This window comes from Oncorhynchus tshawytscha, linkage group LG03 (assembly GCF_018296145.1).
Source record: "Oncorhynchus tshawytscha isolate Ot180627B linkage group LG03, Otsh_v2.0, whole genome shotgun sequence".
Classification (NCBI taxonomy): domain Eukaryota; kingdom Metazoa; phylum Chordata; class Actinopteri; order Salmoniformes; family Salmonidae; genus Oncorhynchus; species Oncorhynchus tshawytscha.
Genome location: NC_056431.1, coordinates 4,210,342 through 4,234,116, shown reverse-complemented (window position 1 = coordinate 4,234,116; position 23,775 = coordinate 4,210,342). Strand labels below are relative to the sequence as shown.

The following is a 23,775-nucleotide window of genomic DNA, read 5'->3' as shown; positions in this document are numbered from 1 at the left end:
CTCTCAGCCCATCCCACCTATCACCATAGACCTCAGCTCTTTAATCCCACCCTCAGCCACTCTCAGCCCATCCCACCTATCACCATAGACCTCAGCTCTTTAGCCCATCCCACCCACCCCTCAGCCTTTAATCCCACCCCACAGCCACTCTCAGCCCATCCCACCTATCACCATAGACCTCAGCTCTTTAATCCCACCCCTTTCAGCCCATCCCACCTATCACCATAGACCTCAGCTCTTTAATCCCACCCCTCAGCCACTCTCAGCCCATCCCACCTATCACCATAGACCTCAGCTCTTTAATCCCACCCCTCTTTCCCAATCCCATAGACCTCAGCTCTTTAATCCCACCCCTCAGCCACTCTCAGCCCATCCCACCTATCACCATAGACCTCAGCTCTTTAATCCCACCCCTCAGCCATTCTCAGCCCATCCCACCTATCACCATAGACCTCAGCTCTTTAATCCCACCCCTCTGCCACTCTCAGCCCATCCCACCTATCACCATAGACCTCAGCTCTTTAATCCCACCCCTCAGCCACTCTCAGCCCATCCCACCTATCACCATAGACCTCAGCTCTTTAATCCCACCCCTCAGCCACTCTCAGCCCATCCCACCTATCACCATAGACCTCAGCTCTTTAATCCCACCCCTCAGCCACTCTCAGCCCATCCCACCTATCATCCTCGTTTGGTTTCCATGTGCCATATATATTTCAATTGTGCTGTGATGTTTTACATACATTTTGAATCTTTCTAATTCTATAGTATCCACAGATTGTGAGCTAAATATGAAAGCCTTTGAGTATTATTATGTTATTTATTTATTCAAAATCGCCCGAAACTGCTATTTGTAAGGTTCATTTTAAATGAATGTTGTGATTTTCTTCACCATTCCTGAACCTGTGACCAGAAACAAGCTACATAGGGGCAATACCAGAATAAATTATGTAGTGATTCTGTCTCATCGCAGCAAAATCTACAGAGCTGAGATTGTTGTATGTTGTAAAATGTTGTATGCGTTGTATGCCCCATATACAGTGGGGCAAAGTGTGGAGTGTGACTGTTTGACGTTGTGGACAGGTGTCTTTTATACTGATAAGTTGAAACAGGTGCCATTAATACAGGTAATGAGTGGAGGACAGAGGAGCCTCTTAAAGAAGAAGTTACAGGTCTATGAGAGCCAGAAATCTTGCTTGTTTGTAGGTGACCAAATACTTATTTTCCACCATAATTTGCAAATAAATTCATTAAAAAATCCTACAATGTGATTTTCTGGATTTTTTTTTTTTTTTTTTTTGTCTGTCATAGTTGAAGTGTACCTATGATGAAAATTACAGGCCTCTCTCATCTTTTTAAGTGGGAGAACATGCACAATTGGTGGCTGACTAAATACTTTTTTGCCCCACTGTATATACCATTCTTTTGGTGGCAATAATTTTATATAATAATTTAATTGAAAAACTGGAAGTGTTGTTTTTTGTACCAGTTCATAAACCATGTGCCATGGAATCGGTTCATCTAAATCTCTGCCCATTTATTTTACTACCTGTATGGCGCAGCTGTCAACATTTTGGGCCTCAAATGAAACAGGTATATTTTCTATTTATGCCAATTCCTTTCAGCCAATTTGTATCTTTAATTTATGGAAAGCAAACAAGTTTGTTACCTTCTCCCCTTCCCACTTGCCTCCTCCATATGTGTGGTAATGCTGCAATCAGTTGGTTGTAAGTTTGGATTGAGCAGACATTCTCATATATTTTCAATAGCAGCTATTGAAAATATATGGGAATGCCTGCTCATAACTCCACCGTTTTAATTCATAATATCATTCATAAATATAATTCCATTTTTTTTTTTAAATCCATAAAGAATGTGTTTTTATTCATCAGTATATTTGAGTTTAACCATAACATTTGTTGTAATATTTGTTCTACCTTTTCTGGAGGAAAAACTGAAATTGTAACCAGCTTTGTATGGCTTGTTTGACCTTTCTAACCCTCGACAACATTCCGCTGAAAAGGCAGCGCGCGAAATAAAAAATTTTTTTTTTGAAATATGTAACTTTCACACATTAACAAGTCCAATACAGCAAATGAGAGATAAATATCTTGTTAATCTACCCATCATGTCCGATTTCAAAAATGCTTTACAGCGAAAGCACAACATATGATTATGTTAGGTCATAGCCAAGTCAAAAAAACACAGCCATTTTTCCAGCCAAAGATAGGAGTCACTAAAAACACAAATAGAGATAAAATTAATCACTAACCTTTGATGATCTTCACCAGATGACACTCATAGGACATCATGTTACACAATACATGTATGCTTTGTTCAATATGTGCATATTTATATCCAAAAATCTCAGTTTACATTGGCGCGTTACGTGCAGTAATGTTTTGATTCCAAAACATCCGTTGATTTTGCAGAATTACTCATAATAAACATTGATAAAAGATAACTGTTATTCACAGAATTAAAAATAGACTTCTCCTTAATGCAACCGCTGTGTCAGATATATTTACAAAAATTACAGAAAAAGCATAATCTGAGAACGGCGCTCAGAACCCAAAACAGCCAGAGGAATATCTGCCATTTTGGAGTCAACAGAAGCTGGAAATAACACCATAAATATTCACTTACCTTTGATGATCTTCATCAGAAGGCACTCCCAGGAATCCCAGTTCGACAATAAATGACTGACTTGTTCCATAAAGTTCCATAAAGTCCATAATTTATGTCCAAAATAGCCACTTGTTGTTAGCGTGTTCAGCCCAGTAATCCATCTTCATGAGGCGCAGGCATCCAGACAAAAACTCGAAAAGTTCCGTTACAGTCCTAGTAGTAGAATCCTCATTCAAGTTTCTAAAGACGGTTGACATTTAGTGGAAGCTGTAGGAAGTGCAACTTTATCCATATCTCGATGTGTATTCGGTAGGCCAAGCTTTAAAAAACTACAAACCTCAGAAGTCCCACTTCCTGGTTGGATTTTTCTCAGGTTTTCGCCTGCGAAATTAGTTCTGTTATACTCACAGACATTATTCAAACAGTTTTAGAAACTTCAGAGTGTTTTCTATCCAATATTAATATAAATATGCATATATTAGCATCTGGGACAGAGTAAGATGCAGTTCACTCTGGGCACGCTATTCATCCAAAAGTGAAAATGCTGCCCCCTATCTCAAAAGAGTTAAGAAAGGGCAATACTTTAAAGAAAATGTCATTTTCAATTACAGAAATGTACAACTTCTTGGAAATTAAAGTTGTAATCTGTATAAAGGCAAAAGGACCATTTTTGAATAAAGGATGAACCTTTCTTAATAATCTGCTGGATAACTATTTTATGTTTTAATATAACTTATGTCTGAGTAAAGCTTCTAGCGAGCAGTTTAAAGATTTAATATTGAATACTTTTAGCCCCCCAAACTCATATTCATTATATAAATAGGCACGTTTAATTTTGTCTTGCTTAGTATTCCAAATAAAATTTAATATTTTTTTGCTCATATGATTTAAAAAACTACTTGTCTGCAGTAGGCAGTGCCATTAGTAAGAAAGTAAACTGTGATAGGACCAAAGAGTTAATCAATGTGATTTTTCCATAAATAGAATTATAATTTTTGTGTTGTGAATACGAAGTATGTCTAATTCACCATCCGCCCATTTTATTGGTAAACTACAAGATAGTGTAAACTCTGTGTCTTTTAACGATCCAATATGTAATATGGTACACTTGTCATAATTAAGTTTTAGTCCAGAGAGGCTAGAAAAGTGATCAAGATCTTCATTGAAACTGTGCAGGGATCCAGATTGCGGACTTGAGAAAAAACTTGCAACCTTCAACATGCAACCTTTTGCATCAGTGTACATTGACACCTGTTTTTATCCCTGGATTTCTAACTCCTTGATGTTCTTGTTGGATCTAATTTAATAGCTAGCATTTCAATGGACATAATAAATAGATATGGAGACAACGGACAGCCTTGTTTTACTCCTCTTAAAAGCTCAATACTCTCTGAGAAGTAACCATTATTTATTATTTTACATCTGGGGTTGCTTTTCATAACTTTAACCCATTGTATAAGAGATTCACAGAAATTAAAGTAATCCAGGCATTTATATATACATTCTAGTTATTCTTTATCAAACGCCGTTTCAAAATCTGCTACGAAGACCAGGCCTGGTATCTTTGCTGTTTCATAATGTTCAATTGTTTCAAGTAATTGTCATATATTATCTCCAATATATCATCCAAACCTGTCTGATCAGGATGAACAATATCTGGTAAAACCTTTTTATTCTATGTGCTATGCATTTCGCCAGGATTTTTGGTGCCTCCAGTTTTGTAAATGGACTGGATCTTTATACTTACCACCAGGGTGCTGTTTTAGTAGTAATGAAATCAGACCTTCTTGTTGAGTACCTGAACGTCTACAAATGTAAAATATGCTAATAATGGAGTAATTAAAACATGCTAATAATGGATCTTTGAGGACATCAAAAAAGATATGATATACCTCTACTGGTATACCATCAAGCCATGGTGTTTTTCCAGGCTGAAAATATTTAATTGCCTCAAAAGGTTCCTCTTAATTAAGTTGGCCTTCACACAGGTCTTTCTGTAAATGTGTTAATTTTACATTATTATTATTAGGAAATAAATCTTTACAGTTAACATCATTCAGTGGAAATGGAGGAGACTGAAAAGAAAACATTATGCTTAAAATATTTTGCTTTCAAAATATAATTTGGTGAATCATGGATGACTCCATAATTTGTAACGAGTTTCTGTAAATTCTTTTTCGTAACATTTCTATGATAAAGTTTCAAGAAAACACTTGTGCATTTTTCACCATTTTCCATCCAATTCACTTTATTCTTGTAAAACATTACACTTGATCGTTCTTGAATAAGTACCTCCAATTCTTTTTGTTTTTCCTCAAACCAATTTTGTGCTTCTTTAGGCATTAACTCTGCATTTTTAAGGTTAGGGTTAAGTTTATGAATTAACTCAGACATCTTAAGGTTAGGCATGAACTCTGAATGGTTAAGGTTTGGGATAGGCTTAAAACAAAAACTTAAAAAACAACTTTCTATCACTGGATTTCAACATGCAACCTTTTGCATCAGAGGCAAACGCCCATCCACTATCCCCGTCCACAACACCCTAGCAACACCCTTGAATGTAACAGCGCTCACTGTTGCCCCTAATGGCTGGTTCCCACATCATCTCCCGACGTCCTCAGACATGGATGGATGTCTAGTACTGACTTGTATCACAGGTGACCTGGCTGGTTGATCATATGTCTGATGTGTTCTTGTGTGTGTGTTCGTGTTCCAGGCGACGGGCAGAAGATCCCGGCAGGTGGACAATAGTCCGGACGGGGTGTGGTCTGCCTGGGAGGAGTGGTCAGGATGTTCTCAGAGTTGTGGAGTGGGCGTGTCACAGAGAACCAGAAAGTGTGAAGCCCCTCCCCGTTCTCTAACTCCTCCCCTCTCCCACTCTCTTCCAAACTGGGGGGGTTCATCGTTCCTCCCAGGGAGGGCCGGGGGTCCCAACCATGGCTCTGTCATCTCCGCCATCCGCCCCTTCTACCCCCCTCATTACTCTAGGAACCAGCAATCCCAGTACGGTGGGGGAGGGACAGAGAGACAGCCAGACCCCTTCTATCCCCCCTCACTCCCATCATCCAATCAGAACCCAGGACTGTCTCTCTATCGGGACACTCCTATAGGAGGAGGGGCAGGAGCTGTGCCAGCGCAGTCCTCCAATCCCACGTCTCCCCTCTATCGCCCGGAATTCTCATCACCCAATCAGGAGCCAGGTTCTGTTTATCGTTCCCCCTCATTTCCTGCCCCCCCATCCAGCTACAGCCAACCAGCACATGCCGCCCGCCAGCCAGCCAATCGTGGAACAGGGAGGGCGAGAGGAAGTGGCAGCAGAAGGTCAGTGTTGCCCAATAGGGGGGCTCTGCCTGCTAGTAGGTGAGTATGATTGGATGGTCGTGTTGGCAAGGAAACTGTTTACTGTAGATGTTGTGTAAATGTTGTTTTAGACGTCATGTAAATGTTAAGACGTTGTCGTTAAGGCGTTAGTAGTATGAGTTGAGTCATTCGGTTGATGTGAGTCATGGGAGTGTGAGTTGCTGTGCCATTAGATCACTAGTTCTGCTCAATATCATGACCTCCATACAGAGAGACTCCTTAGGGCTCTCACTCTCCTGTGCTCTGCCTCTAACTCTCACTGTAGGCTGTAAGCTGTTGGCTCCAGTTGTGGAGAATGTCAATCAATATAAGAGCAGATAAGAGTTCTGTCATCATGTGTAATATTTCCCTGTCTAACCCCCCCCCCCTCTCTCTCTCTCTCAGGTCCTCTTCTATCCGTCCGGGTCAGTTTGGTTACGGCAGGGTTCCCTTCTCTCTGCCATTACACCGGCAAAACCGGCAGGCCCGCCACACTGAGCACGGCAATGCTACCATAGCAACCCTGGTACTAGAGACCGAGGGGCAGGAGGGAACTGTTGTTAACATTGACCAAATGGACAGACCCGGAGAAGGAGAAGAGAAGAGGAGGGGAGAGAAGGAGAGGGAGGGAGGCAAGAACCACAAACTGAATAGGGGAGAGAGGGAGCATGAGAGGAGAGAGGAGGAGAGGAAGACAGAGGGGGAGAGTACGGAGTCACCTGTCGCTAAGGCATTAATAATGACAACCATAGCTAAACCAGAAAGGAATGTACAGAGGGACACGGACACTCAAAGACAGACGGACAGACAGAGACAAGATGCTGCGGAGCGAGGGAGGGAGAGAGGGAGAGAAAGAGAGAGAGTGCCCTCGACCCTCCCTCACTCACACAGGCCATCTCCCTTCCAGCCCAACCACGACAGAATCATTGATAGACGCGCCCCTCCTCCCCTCCCCCCTCTGCCTCACTCCTACCCCCCCCCTCTCTCTCACCCCTACTCACCCCCTCTCCACCGCTCCTCCCCCGAGCACAGAGAGAGAGATGGGTTCAACCCTCAGCTCCAATCCCCTCACCCTAGACCCCTCCAACCCAACATCTACCCCCTGCAACAACAGCAGCACCACCACCCCCTGGCCGAGAGGGAGACAGGGGGACAGAGATTACCCCCCCAGAACTACAGGTGTTCGGGAGCAGAGAATGAGTATCGTCGGTGCTTCTCACAGGTAAGAGCAGATGCCTTGGGTCTTGAAATGCCTCAGTGGTTGGAGTGAAGAGTTAGTATACCAGTAGTTAACTAGGTGATGGTTCCTGTATGAGTGTAGAGTTAGTAACGCCAGTAGTTAACTAGGAGCTGGTTCCTGTATGAGTGTAGAGTTAGTAACACCAGTATTAACTAGGAGCTGGTTCCTGTATGAGTGTAGAGTTAGTAACACCAGTATTAACTAGGAGCTGGTTCCTGTATGAGTGTAGAGTTAGTAACACCAGTAGTTAACTAGGAGGTGGTTCCTGTATGAGTGTAGAGTTAGTATACCAGTAGTTAACTAGGTGCTGGTTCCTGTATGAGTGTAGAGTTAGTAACACCAGTAGTTAACTAGGAGCTGGTTCCTGTATGAGTGTAGAGTTAGTAACACCAGTAGTTAACTAGGAGCTGGTTCCTGTATGAGTGTAGAGTTAGTAACACCAGTATTAACTAGGAGCTGGTTCCTGTATGAGTGTAGAGTTAGTAACACCATTAGTTAACTAGGAGCTGGTTCCTGTATGAGTGTAGAGTTAGTAACACCAGTATTAACTAGGAGCTGGTTCCTGTATGAGTGTAGAGTTAGTAACACCAGTAGTTAACTAGGAGCTGGTTCCTGTATGAGTGTAGAGTTAGTAACACCAGTAGTTAACTAGGAGCTGGTTCCTGTATGAGTGTAGAGTTAGTAACACCAGTAGTTAACTAGGAGCTGGTTCCTGTATGAGTGTAGAGTTAGTAACACCAGTATTAACTAGGAGCTGGTTCCTGTATGAGTGTAGAGTTAGTAACACCAGTAGTTAACTAGGAGCTGGTTCCTGTATGAGTGTAGAGTTAGTAACACCAGTATTAACTAGGAGCTGGTTCCTGTATGAGTGTAGAGTTAGTAACACCAGTAGTTAACTAGGAGCTGGTTCCTGTATGAGTGTAGAGTTAGTAACACCAGTATTAACTAGGAGCTGGTTCCTGTATGAGTGTAGAGTTAGTAACACCAGTAGTTAACTAGGAGCTGGTTCCTGTATGAGTGTAGAGTTAGTAACACCAGTAGTTAACTAGGAGCTGGTTCCTGTATGAGTGTAGAGTTAGTAACACCAGTAGTTAACTAGGAGCTGGTTCCTGTATGAGTGTAGAGTTAGTAACACCAGTAGTTAACTAGGAGCTGGTTCCTGTATGAGTGTAGAGTTAGTAACACCAGTAGTTAACTAGGAGCTGGTTCCTGTATGAGTGTAGAGTTAGTAACACCAGTTAGGAGCTGGTTCCTGTATGAGTGTAGAGTTAGTAACACCAGTAGTTAACTAGGAGCTGGTTCCTGTATGAGTGTAGAGTTAGTAACACCAGTAGTTAACTAGGAGGTGGTTCCTGTATGAGTGTAGAGTTAGTAACACCAGTAGTTAACTAGGAGGTGGTTCCTGTATGAGTGTAGAGTTAGTAACACCAGTATTAACTAGGAGTTAGTTCCTGTATGAGTGTAGAGTTAGTAACACCAGTATTAACTAGGAGCTGGTTCCTGTATGAGTGTAGAGTTAGTAACACCAGTATTAACTAGGAGTTGGTTCCTGTATGAGTGTAGAGTTAGTAACACCAGTATTAACTAGGAGTTGGTTCCTGTATGAGTGTAGAGTTAGTAACACCAGTCGTTAACTAGGAGCTGGTTCCTGTATGAGTGTAGAGTTAGTAACACCAGTATTAACTAGGAGCTGGTTCCTGTATGAGTGTAGAGTTAGTAACACCAGTATTAACTAGGAGCTGGTTCCTGTATGAGTGTAGAGTTAGTAACACCAGTATTAACTAGGAGCTGGTTCCTGTATGAGTGTAGAGTTAGTAACACCAGTAGTTAACTAGGAGCTGGTTCCTGTATGAGTGTAGAGTTAGTAACACCAGTAGTTAACTAGGAGCTGGTTCCTGTATGAGTGTAGAGTTAGTAACACCAGTAGTTAACTAGGAGGTGGTTCCTGTATGAGTGTAGAGTTAGTAACACCAGTATTAACTAGGAGCTGGTTCCTGTATGAGTGTAGAGTTAGTAACACCAGTATTAACTAGGAGCTGGTTCCTGTATGAGTGTAGAGTTAGTAACACCAGTATTAACTAGGAGCTGGTTCCTAGTTAGGTATGGCTGGCTGTACAGTAGTAAGTTGTGTATGGGCAGTCATATGGAAACTGTCTGGCTGCTTGTACTCTCTGGGCTTTTACTGTTATGATTGGAATATCCTTCACGCTTATACAAGCTGTGTGTGTGTGTGCGTGTGGTACATGTGTGTGTGCGTGTGTGTGTGCGTGTGTGTAACGCCAGATCTGGCCTTGTGGGCTTGCAGGTCTTGCGATTGTAGTGTTATCGACTGGATTCCTCTCTGTATAGTAGCTGTAGTGTGTTGGTGTGTGTGGGGTGGGGGTGGGGGTGGGGGATATGGCTGTGACCTGTATCTGTAGTGTGTTGGTGTGTGTGGGGTGGGGATATGGCTGTGACCTGTATCTGTAGCGTGTTGGTGTGGGGGGTGGGGGATATGGCTGTGACCTGTATCTGTAGTGTGTTGGTGTGTGTGGGGTGGGGGATATGGCTGTGACCTGTATCTGTAGCGTGTTGGTGTGTGTGGGGTGGGGGATATGGCTGTGACCTGTATCTGTAGTGTGTTGGTGTGTGGGGTGGGGGATATGGCTGTGACCTGTGTCTGTAGTGTGTGTGTGGGGTGGGGGATATGGCTGTGACCTGTATCTGTAGTGTGCTGGTGTGTGTGGGGTGGGGGATATGACTGTGACCTGTATCTGTAGTGTGTTGGTGTGTGTGGGGGTGGGGGATATGGCTGTGACCTGTATCTGTAGTGTGTTGATGTGTGTGGGGTGGGGGATATGGCTGTGACCTGTATCTGTAGTGTGTTGATGTGTGTGGGGTGGGGGATATGGCTGTGACCTGTATCTGTAGTGTGTTGATGTGTGTGGGGTGGTGGATATGGTTGTGACCTGTATCTGTAGTGTGTGTGTGGGGTGGGGATATGACTGTGACCTGTATCTGTAGTGTGTGTGTGGGGTGGTGGATATGGTTGTGACCTGTATCTGTAGTGTGTTGGTGTGTGTGGGGTGGGGGATATGGCTGTGACCTGTATCTGTAGTGTGTTGGTGTGTGTGGGGTGGGGGATATGGCTGTGACCTGTATCTGTAGTGTGTTGATGTGTGTGGGGTGGGGGATATGACTGTGACCTGTATCTGTAGTGTGTGTGTGGGGTGGGATATGACTGTGACCTGTATCTGTAGTGTGTTGATGTGTGTGGGGTGGGGGATATGACTGTGACCTGTATCTGTAGTGTGTTGATGTGTGTGGGGTGGGGGATATGACTGTGACCTGTATCTGTAGTGTGTGTGTGGGGTGGGGGATATGGCTGTGACCTGTATCTGTAGTGTGTTGATGTGTGTGGGGTGGGGGAAATGACTGTGACCTGTATCTGTAGTGTGTTGATGTGTGTGGGGTGGGGGATATGGCTGTGACCTGTATCTGTAGTGTGTGTGTGGGGTGGGTGATATGGTTGTGACCTGTATCTGTAGTGTGTTGGTGTGTGTGGGGTGGGGGATATGGCAGTGACCTGTTTCTGTAGTGTGTGTGTGGGGTGGGTGATATGGTTGTGACCTGTATCTGTAGTGTGTGTGTTTCGGGTGGGTGATATGGCTGTGACCTGTATCTGTAGTGTGTTGGTGTGTGTGTGGGGTGGGGGATATGACTGTGACCTGTATCTGTAGTGTGTTGGTGTGTGTGGGGTGGGGGATATGACTGTGACCTGTATCTGTCTGTGTTGTGTGTGTGGGTGGGGGATATGGTTGTGATCTGTATCTGTAGTGTGTTGTGTGAGGTGGGTGATATGGCTGTGACCTGTATCTGTAGTGTGTTGGTGTGTGTGTGGGGTGGGGGATATGGCTGTGACCTGTATCTGTAATGTGTTGTGTGTGTGTGGGGTGGGGATATGGCTGTGACCTGTATCTGTAATGTGTTGGTGTGTGTGGGGTGGGGGATATGGCTGTGACCTGTATCTGTAGTGTGTTGTGTGTGTGGGGTGGGGGATATGGCTGTGACCTGTATCTGTAGTGTGTTGTGTGTGTGTGGGGTGGGGGATATGGCTGTGACCTGTGTCTGTAGTGTGTGTGTGGGGGGTGGGTGATATGGCTGTGATCTGTATCTGTAGTCTGTTGGTGTGTGTGGGGTGGGGGATATGACTGTGACCTGTATCTGTAGTGTTTGTGTGTGTGGGGTGGGGGGGGGATATGGCTGTGACCTGTATCTGTAGTGTGTTGATGTGTCTGGGGTGGGTGATATGGCTGTGACCTGTATCTGTAGTGTGTGTGTGTGTGGGGTGGGGGATATGGCTGTGACCTGTATCTGTAGTGTGTGTGTGGGGTGGGTGATATGGCTGTGATCTGTATCTGTAGTGTGTTGGTGTGTGTGGGGTGGGGGATATGACTGTGACCTGTATCTGTAGTGTGTTGATGTGTGTGGGGTGGGGATATGACTGTGACCTGTATCTGTAGTGTGTTGATGTGTCTGGGGTGGGTGATATGGCTGTGACCTGTATCTGTAGTGTGTGTGTGGGGTGGGGGATATGGCTGTGACCTGTATCTGTAGTGTGTTGGTGTGTGTGGGGTGGGGGATATGGCTGTGACCTGTATCTGTAGTGTGTTGTGTGTGGGGTGGGGATATGGCTGTGACCTGTATTTGTAGTGTGTTGGTGTGTGTGGGGTGGGGGATATGACTGTGACCTGTATCTGTAGTGTGTTGATGTGTCTGGGGTGGGGATATGGCTGTGACCTGTATTTGTAGTGTGTTGGTGTGTGTGTGGGGTGGGGGATATGGCTGTGACCTGTATCTGTAGTGTGTTGGTGTGTGTGGGGTGGGGGATATGGCTGTGACCTGTATCTGTAGTGTGTTGGTGTGTGTGGGGTGGGGATATGGCTGTGACCTGTATCTGTAGTGTGTTGGTGTGTGTGGGGTGGGGGGTGGGGAAATGGCTGTGACCTGTATCTGTAGCGTGTGTTTGGGGTGGGGGATATGGCTGTGACCTGTATCTGTAGTGTGTTGGTGTGTGTGGGGTGGGGGATATGGCTGTGACCTGTATCTGTAGTGTGTTGATGTGTGTGGGGTGGGGATATGACTGTGACCTGTATCTGTAGTGTGTTGGTGTGTGTGGGGTGGGGATATGACTGTGACCTGTATCTGTAGTGTGTTGATGTGTGTGGGGTGGGGATATGGCTGTGACCTGTATCTGTAGTGTGTTGGGTGTGGGGTGGGGGAAATGGCTGTGACCTGTATCTGTAGCGTGTGTTTGGGGTGGGGGATATGGCTGTGACCTGTATCTGTAGTGTGTTGGTGTGTGTGGGGTGGGGGATATGGCTGTGACCTGTATCTGTAGTGTGTTGATGTGTGTGGGGTGGGGGATATGGCTGTGACCTGTATCTGTAGTGTGTTGGTGTGTGTGGGGTGGGGGATATGACTGTGACCTGTATCTGTAGTGTGTTGATGTGTGTGGGGTGGGGATATGGCTGTGACCTGTATCTGTAGTGTGTGTGTGTGGGGTTGGGGATATGGCTGTGACCTGTATCTGTAGTGTGTGTGTGGGGTGGGTGATATGGCTGTGACCTGTATCTGTAGTGTGTTGGTGTGTGTGGGGTGGGGATATGGCTGTGACCTGTATCTGTAGTGTGTTGGTGTGTGTGGGTTGGGGATATGGCTGTGACCTGTATCTGTAGTGTGTTGGTGTGTATGGGGTGGGGGATATGGCTGTGACCTGTATCTGTAGTGTGTTGGTGTGTGTGGGGTGGTGGATATGGCTGTGACCTGTATCTGTAGTGTGTTGGTGTGTGTGGGGTGGGGAATATGACTGTGACCTTTATCTGTAGTGTGTTGGTGTGTGTGGGGTGGGGGATATGACTGTGACCTGTATCTGTAGTGTGTTGGTGTGTGTGGGGTGGGGGATATGGCTGTGACCGGTATCTGTAGTGTGTTGGTGTGTGGGGGATATGGTTGTGACCTGTATCTGTAGTGTGTTGGTGTGTGTGTGGGGTGAGGGATATGACTGTGACCTGTATCTGTAGTGTGTTGGTGTGTGGGGGGTGGGGGATATGACTGTGACCTGTATCTGTAGTGTGTGGTACAGTCCCATAGTACCAGATGGGTTAACAATCTTTGGATGGGATTTGACTCTAGAATGTCATAAAAGAGACCAGGAAGTGTTCCCTGGAGCCAACGGTTCATGTTGTTTCACTCAGTCCCAGTCAAATCCATGGAGTTCTATTTACCGGGAGGAGGTCCATCTGGCTCCTAGTGTGGACATACTTCCCGAGGAACCTTGGAATGTATGACATCACTGTCTGATCCAGCCACATCTCATTCTACAGTCAATATGACATAATCATGATGGATTTTTGTCCTGTGTGATTTTAACTGTCAGAGAGGAGTTGTGTGTGTGTTTCTTGTGTTTGTGTTTGCGTGTTTCTTGTGTTTGTGTGTGTGCGTGTTTCTGTGTGTGTGTGTGTGTGTGTGTGTGTGTGTGTGTGTATTGTATTATAAGGGGGAACCCCTGGTTGGTGTTTGGTTGGCCACCCACACTCTCCTAGTGTTAAACATGTGTACCAGTGGCATTAACAACAGTCCTGTGATGGTTCACTCACCAGGCTACATATTTGTGTGGGTGTACTATGTGAATGTGTCACAACATTCTATGTTTAAGCCCGATCATGTGTGTGTACATGTGTTTACTCTGTTGCATAGAAGCAATGGGGGAACTGAGAGAGGGATAGAGGAAGGAGGGAGAGGAGAAAAGTAGAGGAGGGGGGAGTGACTCATTTAAGTAGTAGTGAAAGAAGGTATTGTGTATAGAAATCTGTATGCAGAGGGAGGGAGGAGGGGAGATGGGGAGAGAAGGGCATAGCAAACACCGGGAGAGGGAGAGAGACCTGAGAGAGCAAGAGAGGTCACAGAGAGGTAGAGATAGATATAGAGGTAGAGAGAGAGATGGAGCACTCACAGAGAGATAGAGAGATAGAGAGGTAGATAGATAGAGCGTGATCACAGAGGTAGAGAAAGAGATAGAGAATGATCACAGAGGTTGAGAGATAGAGAATGATCACAGAGGTAGAGAAAGAGATAGAGAATGATCACAGAGGTAGAGAAAGAGATAGAGGTGCTGAAAGAAAGAGAGTGGGTAGAGAAATGCAATACACTCTTAGATTTGTTTTGTATGGAAATGGAACCCAAAAGGATTCTACCTGGAACCAAAAATGTTCTACCTGGAACCAAAAATGTTCTACCTTGAACCAAAAAGGTTCTACCTGGAACCAAAAAGGGTTAATCAAAATGGTTCTCCTATGGGACAGCCGAAGAATCCTTTTAGGTTCTAGATAGCCCTTTTTTTCTATGAGTGTAGGTCAGAGATAGGGGCCAGAAAGTTACTGGGGTTAATGGGGAATATAGCTAGAGGCAGAGCGAGAGAGAGAGAGAGTGTAAGAGATACAGAGACATACAGAGGGATAGAGAGAGACAGAGACATACAAAGAGAGAGAGAAGCGGAGAGATAAGAGACAGAGAGACAGAGATAGATGAAGAGAGGGAGACAGAGATAGATGGAGAGAGGGAGACAGAGATAGATGGAGAGAGATGGAGAGACAGAGATACATGGAGAGAGAGAGAGAGAGATAGATGGAGAGAGAGAGAGAGAGATAGATGGAGAGAGAGAGACAGACAGAGATACATGGAGAGAAAGATAGATGGAGAGAGAGAGACAGAGATACATGGAGAGAGAGAGAGACAGAGATAGATGGAGAGAGAGCTAGATGGAGAGAGAGAGACAGAGATACATGGAGAGAGAGAGACAGAGATACATGGAGAGAGAGAGACAGAGATACATGGAGAGAGAGAGAGACAGAGATACATGGAGAGAGAGAGAGAGAGAGAGATGGAGAGAGAGAGACAGAGATACATGGAGAGAGAGAGACAGAGATACATGGAGAGAGAGAGAGACAGAGATACATGGAGAGAGAGAGAGACAGAGATAGATGGAGAGAGAGAGACAGAGATAGATGGAGAGAGAGAGACAGAGATACATGGAGAGAGAGAGACAGAGATACATGGAGAGAGAGAGAGAGACAGAGATAGATGGAGAGAGAGAGAGAGATACATGGAGAGAGAGAGAGACAGAGATAGATGGAGAGAGAGAGACAGAGATACATGGAGAGAGAGAGATAGATGGAGAGAGAGAGACAGAGACATACAAAGAGAGAGAGACAGAGATAGTTGGAGAGGATCACAGCAGCAAGATTTGTGACCTGTTGCCATGAGAAAAGGGCAACCAGTGAAGAACACACACCATTGTAAATACAACCCATATTTATGCTTATTTATTTTATCTTGCGTCCTTTACCATTTGTACATTGTTAAGTATGTATATATATAATATGACATTTGTAATGTCTTTATTGTTTTGAAACTTCTGTATGTGTAATGTTTACTGTTAATTTGTATTGTTTATTTCACTTTATATATTCACTTTATATATTATCTACCTCACTTGCTTTGGCAATGTTAACACATGTTTCCCATGCCAATAAAGCCCTTGAATTGAAAAAAAAAATGAATTGAGAGACAGAGATAGATGGAGAGAGAGAGACAGAGATACATGGAGAGAGAGAGACAGAGATAGATGGAGAGAGAGATAGATGGAGAGAGAGAGAGACAGCAGGAAGAGAAAGGGAAGTATGTGACAGAGGAAGAAGAGAAGGATTCATGGAAAGGTACACAAGCGGAAAGAGAGAGTGTGTGCATGTGTAAGAAGAGCAGAGGTTTTAGGATGAGAGAGAAAGAGAGGAGAGGAAATTGTGAAATGTGGAGAGAAACTGACTGAAGGAGAGAAAAGCGAGAGGAGTACACTTTGACCAGACTGAGTGAAAGGAACTATTAAGAAAGACTACACCTCTTCTTTTCTCTCACACACTCCCCCTCTCTGTCTTCTCTCTCTTTCATTCTTCCCTTGCTCTCTTTCCCACATCTACTCTAGAGTCAATATTTACTCAGTGTCAAAGGAGCATGCCTCCACACAACAAGCACCTAGGCCTTATCTACTGTATCTAATATACACTAAAAGTATGTGGACACCCCTTCAAATTAGTGGATTCTGCTATGTCAGCCATGCCCGTTATGTATAAAATCAAGCACATCACCATGCAATCTCCATAGACAAACATTGTAGACAAACTTTGGCAGTAGAATGGCTCTTATTGAAGAGCTCAATGACTTTCAATGTGGCACCATCATAGGATGCCACCTATCCAACAAGTCAGTTCTTCAAATGTTTGCCCTGCTAGAGCTGCCCCAGTCAACTGTAAGTGCTGTTATTGTGAAGTGGAAATGTCTAGGAGCAACAGCGGCTCAGCCGCGAAGTGGTAGGCCACACAAGCTCACAGAACGGGACCGCCGAGTGCTGAAGCGCGTAGCACGTAAAAATCATATGTCCTCGGTTGCAACACTCACTACCTAGTTCCAAACTGCCTCTGGAAACAATGTCAGCACAAGAGCTGTTTGTCTGGAGCATAATGAAAGATCACCATGCACAATGCCAAGCGTCCGCTGGTGTGGTATAAAGCTTGCCGCCATTGGGCTCTGGAGCAGTGGAAATGCGTTCTCTCGAGTGAGGAATCACACTTCACCATCTGGCAGTCTGACGGACGAGTCTAGGAGAACGCTACCTACCTGAATGCTTAGTGTCAACTTTGATGGAGGAGGAATAATGTTCTGTTGCTGTTTTTCATGGTTCAGGCCCCTTAGTTCCAGTGAAGGGTAATCTTAACACTACAGCATTCAATGACATTTTATATTTTTTATTTTATTATTATATATATATTTTTTGTAATTTTTACCCCTTTTTCTTCCCAATTTTATGGTGTCCAATTGGTAGTTACAGTCTTGTCCCATCGCTGCACCTCCCGTACGGACTTGGGAGAGGCGAAGGTCGAGAACCTTGCATCCACCGAAACACGACCCTGCCAAGCTGCACTGCTTTGCTTCTTGACACACTGCTGGCTTAACCCGGAACCCAGCTGCACCAATGTGTTTGAGGAAACACCGTACAACTGGCAAAACGAGTCAGCGTGCAGGCACCCGGCCCGCCACAAGGAGTTGCTAGAGCGCGATGGGACAAGGACATCCCCGGGCCGGCCAAATGATGGGCCAATTGTGCACTGCCTCATGAGTCTCCTGGTCGCAGCTGACTGCGTCACAGCATGTGATCGAAGCCGGGTCTGTAGTGACGCCTCTAGCACTGCGATGCAGTGCCAGAGACCGCTGTGCAACTCGGGAGGCCCCAGAAATGCTTTGTCGAGATCGGTGTAGAAGAACTTGACTGGCCTGCACAGAGGCCTGACCTCAACCCCATTGAACACATTTGGGATGAATTGGAACGCCGACATCAGTACCCAACCTCGCTAATGCTCTTGTGGCTGAATGGAAGCAAGTCCCTGAAGCAATGTTCCAACATCTAGTGGAAAGCCTTCCCAGAAGAGTGGAGGCTGTTATAGCAGCAAAGGGCGGACCAACTCCATAATAAGGCCCATGATTTTGGGAATGAGATGTTCGACGAGCAGGTGTCCACATACTTCTAGCCATGTATATAATATACTATACGACTGCATCTATAACAGTCAGTGCTATAATGAGAGATGTATGACAGCTTTATCACAGGATCAATATTAAGAGCAGTCCAGTTTACTGTATGGTCTAAGATAAGTACCGCTTGAGTTACACTGCTGGTAGAAGTTGCTGCTAGGCACAGATCTGGGGATCAGCTTACCCTTGCTAAACTACTGATCTTAGGTCAGTTTCTGGAGGCCACTTCATCCACCCTGATTTACAGCATGATCCAAGTACTGTCAAATGTATCATATGGTGTAGTTGAAGCAACAATTACTCTACAAAATGGTTATGTACTGTCTGAACAGCCAGAGCATATAGTATTATCATGGTATTGGTCTCACGCACAACAGAGATGGATGTTGAGAGAGACGTATCCTGCCCTCTCTCCCAAAGTCTTGGCTAAGATAACAGCAGTATTGTTCTCTGAAAAGTTCAGCAATGACAAAATTATTATTGTTTAGAGTTGTTATGAAGTCCCAAACAGACCCAGATGTGCTGGGTAGGACACACACACACACACACACACACACACACACTTTGTCGAGTGGAGTGTGTGTGTAATTATTATCAGCCATGCTATCCATACTGACTAAGTTTGTTTTCTTCGGGGTCCCTTCCAAATAGCTCCAGGGGCAGCGGTGTCCTTGTGACCCAGTGCTGCATCCAAACTCCTGTGTGTGTTTATGAAGTGTTCAGAGAAGTAGAACATGTTCATTTCTCATTTGACTCTGTCCTTCTAGTGAACAGACCCAAGGAGTATGTCTCAGTGTACATCTGTTTCAATGTGATGACCTGATAACGTGGATCGTCCATCTTGGGAGGTGGTGGACAGACAGACAGCTGGCTTCCTGTGCAGTGATGTATGAGAGTATATTGTAGTGTTTATCACATGGAGGCTCGGCTTCCTCCTGGGTCAAGGCTAACTCTGAGACATGGCTGGAGACTCCTATGGCTGGAGACTGACTGACTGGTGTCGTTGGAGTCTACATCCATGTTCATATCTCAGGGTTATAGGTCAATGCTACAGGCTGGAAAACATGCTTTATCATTAGCCAGGTCAGAATACAAGTCTGAACTGTTGTTCAGTTAGGAAGCTGACCAACAGATTACACATAATCCCACCTGGAAGTGTGTGAGTTGTTTGTGTGTATCTTTGTCTGTTTCTGTGTGTTCTTGAGTTGATATGTACAGCTGTTTAGTGATGTGAGGCCCTGGACAGGCTGAGAGGACTAGGGGCCATTCCCAGGTGGGCAATCCCTGTTCCGTCACCTAGATGATCCGTGTGGAAACAGCTGCAGAGGAAGGTTCCCAAGAATGTCTGTTCCCCTAAGGAGTTAACTAGGGCACACCCGTGAGGGTGTGTGTGTTTGTGTGGTCAACAATAGCTTTCACAGTGGAATGTTCTGTGTGCTCAAGACTTAGCGTTTGTGTGTTTACAGAACTTCTATGTTTTGCTGTTTATGGGCATTCCAATAGTGTTTTTCTGTCTGTGTTTGTAGAAGTGCAGTTGATTGGTCTGTCAGTGTGGGCATCCTCTCTGTCCTCTGTACTGTGTGGCACGGCGGAGGATGTTGAAGGGAGGACGGCTCATAGTAATGGCTGGAATGTACTCAATGGAATAGTACCATTCTATTCCATTGACTCCATTCCAGCCATTCCTATGAGCCGTCCTCCCCTCAGCAGCCTCCACTGGTGTGGCAGTAAGAGTAGACCTCAGTAGTACAAAGCCCCTGGGCCTTGGGGAGGGAGACCCTGGTTGATTTCCCTCTCACTAATGGCCCTATTCATTACAGACAGACAGACCCTCCCCTCCTTCTCCTTCTCACCCTTTGTCCCCTCCTCCCTCCTTCTCCCCCCTCAACTCCCCTCCTCCCCCTCCATCCTATTTCTCACCCATCCCCTCCCTTCTCCCCCTCCCTCCTTCTCCCCCTCCCCATCACTACCCTCACCCCCCTTTCCCCTCCTCTCTCCTACCCTCCAGTAAAACACACCTGTAACTCCCTCCTCCCCTCCAGTAAAACACACCCTCCTCCCCTCCAGTAGAACACACCTGTAACTCCCTCCTCCCCGCCAGTAAAACACACCTGTAACTCCCTCCTCCCCTCCAGTAAAACACACCTGTAACTCCCTCCTCCCCTCCAGTAAAACACACCTGTAACTCCCTCCTCCCCTCCAGTAAAACTCACCTGTAACTCCCTCCCCCCTCCAGTAAAACACACCTGTAACTCCTTCCTCCCCTCCAGTAAAACACACCTGTAACTCCCTCCTCCCCTCCTGTGACTTAGCTTACTGTAACTTACTCCCTCTGTCTTTCATTTGCTCACACAACTACTGCCATGCATCCACTCTCTCTTTCCTTCTCTCTTTCTTCTACCTATTCATTACAGACCCCCTATCCTCCCCCTATCCTCCCCCTATCCTCCCCCTTTACCCAGCCCTAAAGCACAGCACACCTATAACTTTCACTGGCCTACAACAATATTCTATGGCTCTCTCACAGGTCTATTCAGTAGCTATTACTCTCTCCCCTTTACCCTTCTCACTCCTTCTCCCCCTTTCTCCTCCCCCAGTAATAAAACATACCTCAGACTTTAACTGCTCTACTATATTGGTCTTCACTCTCTCTGTCTTTTACCAGTCTATAGAACTACAGTGACTTGTATCTTTCACCAGTCTATAGAACTACAGTGACTTGTATCTTTCACCAGTCTATAGAACTACAGTGACTTGTATCTTTCACCAGTCTATAGAACTACAGTGACTTGTATCTTTCACCAGTCTATAGAACTACAGTGACTTGTATCTTTCACCAGTCTATAGAACTACAGTGACTTGTATCTTTCACCAGTCTATAGAACTACAGTGACTTGTATCTTTCACCAGTCTATAGAACTATAGTGACTTGTATCTTTCACCAGTCTATAGAACTACACTGACTTGTATCTTTCACCAGTCTATAGAACTACACTGACTTGTATCTTTCACCAGTATATAGCACTACACTGACTTGTATCTTTCACCAGTCTATAGAACTACACTGACTTGTATCTTTCACCAGTCTATAGAACTACAGTTACTTGTATCTTTCACCAGTCTATAGAACTACAGTGACTTGTATCTTTCACCACTCTATAGAACTACAGTGACTTGTATCTTTCACCACTCTATAGAACTACAGTGACTTGTATCTTTCACCACTCTATAGAACTACAGTGACTTGTATCTTTCACCAGGCTATAGAACTACAGTGACTTGTATCTTTCACCAGGCTATAGAACTACAGTGACTTGTATCTTTCACCAGTCTATAGAACTACAGTGACTTGTATCTTTCACCACTCTATAGAACTACAGTGACTTGTATCTTTCACCACTCTATAGAACTACAGTGACTTGTATCTTTCACCACTCTATAGAACTACAGTGACTTGTATCTTTCACCACTCTATAGAACTACAGTGACTTGTATCTTTCACCAGTCTATAGAACTACAGTGACTTGTATCTTTCACCAGTCTATAGAACTACACTGACTTGTATCTTTCACCAGTCTATAGAACTACAGTGACTTGTATCTTTCACCAGTCTATAGAACTACAGTGACTTGTATCTTTCACCAGTCTATAGAACTATAGACTTGTATCTTTGACTTGTATCTTTCACCAGTCTATAGAACTACACTGACTTGTATCTTTCACCAGTCTATAGAACTACACTGACTTGTATCTTTCACCAGTATATAGCACTACACTGACTTGTATCTTTCACCAGTCTATAGAACTACACTGACTTGTATCTTTCACCAGTCTATAGAACTACAGTTACTTGTATCTTTCACCAGTCTATAGAACTATAGTGACTTGTATCTTTCACCAGTCTATAGAACTACAGTGACTTGTATCTTTCACCAGTCTATAGAACTACAGTGACTTGTATCTTTCACCACTCTATAGAACTACAGTGACTTGTATCTTTCACCACTCTATAGAACTACAGTGACTTGTATCTTTCACCACCACTCTATAGAACTACAGTGACTTGTATCTTTCACCACTCTATAGAACTACAGTGACTTGTATCTTTCACCAGTCTATAGAACTACAGTGACTTGTATCTTTCACCAGTCTATAGAACTACAGTGACTTGTATCTTTCACCACTCTATAGAACTACAGTGACTTGTATCTTTCACCACTCTATAGAACTACAGTGACTTGTATCTTTCACCACTCTTTAGAACTACAGTGACTTGTATCTTTCACCACTCTATAGAACTACAGTGACTTGTATCTTTCACCACTCTATAGAACTACAGTGACTTGTATCTTTCACCAGTCTATAGAACTACAGTGACTTGTATCTTTCACCAGTCTATAGAACTACACTGACTTGTATCTTTCACCAGTCTATAGAACTACAGTGACTTGTATCTTTCACCAGTCTATAGAACTACAGTGACTTGTATCTTTCACCAGTCTATAGAACTACAGTGACTTGTATCTTTCAACAGTCTATAGAACTATAGTGACTTGTATCTTTCACCAGTCTATAGAACTACACTGACTTGTATCTTTCACCAGTCTATAGAACTACACTGACTTGTATCTTCCACCAGTCTATATAACTATAGTGACTTATCTTCCACCAGTCTATAGAACTACAGTGACTTGTATCTTTCACCAGTCTATAGAACTACAGTGACTTGTATCTTCCACCAGTCTATAGAACTATAGTGACTTATCTTCCACCAGTCTATAGAACTACAGTGACTTGTATCTTTCACCAGTCTATAGAACTATAGTGACTTGTATCTTTCACCAGTCTATAGAACTACAGTGAGTTGTATCTTTCACCAGTCTATAGAACTACAGTGACTTGTATCTTTCACCAGTCTATAGAACTACAGTGACTTGTATCTTTCACCACTCTATAGAACTACAGTGACTTGTATCTTTCACCAGTCTATAGAACTACAGTGACTTGTATCTTTCACCAGTCTATAGAACTACAGTGACTTGTATCTTTCACCAGTCTATAGAACTACACTGACTTGTAACTTCCACCAGTCTATAGAAGTGTTTGAACCCTTTGGAAATACCTGGATTTCTGCATAAATTGGTCATAAAACTTAATCTGATCTTCATCTAGGTCACAACAATAGACAAACGCAGTCTGCTTAAACTAATAACACACAAACAATTATACACTCATGTCTTTATTGAACACACTGTGTAAACATTCACAGTGCAGGGTGGAAAAAGTATGTGAACCCTTGGATTTAATAACTGGTTGACCCAACTTTAGAAGCAATAACCTCAACCAAATGTTTTCTGTTGTTGCGGATCAGACCTGCACAACGGTCAGGAGGAATTTTGGACCCTCCCTCTTTACAAAACTGTTTCAGTTCAGCAATATTATTGGGATGTCTGGTGTGAACTGCTCTCTTGAAGTCATGCCACAGCATCTCAATCGGGTTGAGATCAGAAGTCTTACTGGGCCACTCCAGAAGGCGTATTTTCTTCTGTTGAAGCCATTCTGTTGTTGATTTACTTCTGTGTTTTGGGTCGTTGTCCTGTTGCATCACCCAACTTCTGTTGAGCTTCAATTGGCGGACAGATAGCTTCACATTCTCCTTCAAAATGTCTTTATAACCTTGGTAACTCCTTTTTCGGTCAGTGATAGCAAGCTGTCCAGGCCCTGCAGCAGCTAGCAAAGCAGCCCCAAACCATGATGCTCCCTCCACCATACTTTACAGTTGGGATGAGGTTTTGATGTTTGTGTGCTGTGCCTTTTTTTCTCCACACACAGTGTTGTGTGTTCCTTCCTTCCAAACAAATCAACTGTAGTTTCATCTCTCCACAGAATATTTTGCCAGTAGCGCTGTGAAACATCCAGGTGCACTTTTGCAAACTTCAGACGTG

The 23,775-nt window shown here is 44.3% G+C and overlaps 1 protein-coding gene across 2 annotated transcripts in view; it reads left to right on the top strand.

Moving 5' to 3' along the window:
- The window catches only part of LOC112240947 (thrombospondin type-1 domain-containing protein 4), an 81,654-nt gene that overhangs the window by 3,568 nt on the left and 54,311 nt on the right, over positions 1-23,775 (top strand). Inside the window, exons 3-4 of one of the 2 annotated variants that reach the window (XM_042307875.1) lie at positions 5,345-5,988; positions 6,373-7,189. In XM_042307875.1, the coding sequence (XP_042163809.1) occupies positions 5,345-5,988; positions 6,373-7,189 (1,461 nt within the window). The remainder of the gene's footprint in view (positions 1-5,344; positions 5,989-6,372; positions 7,190-23,775) is intronic. The other variant, XM_042307881.1, reaches the window with a different exon arrangement.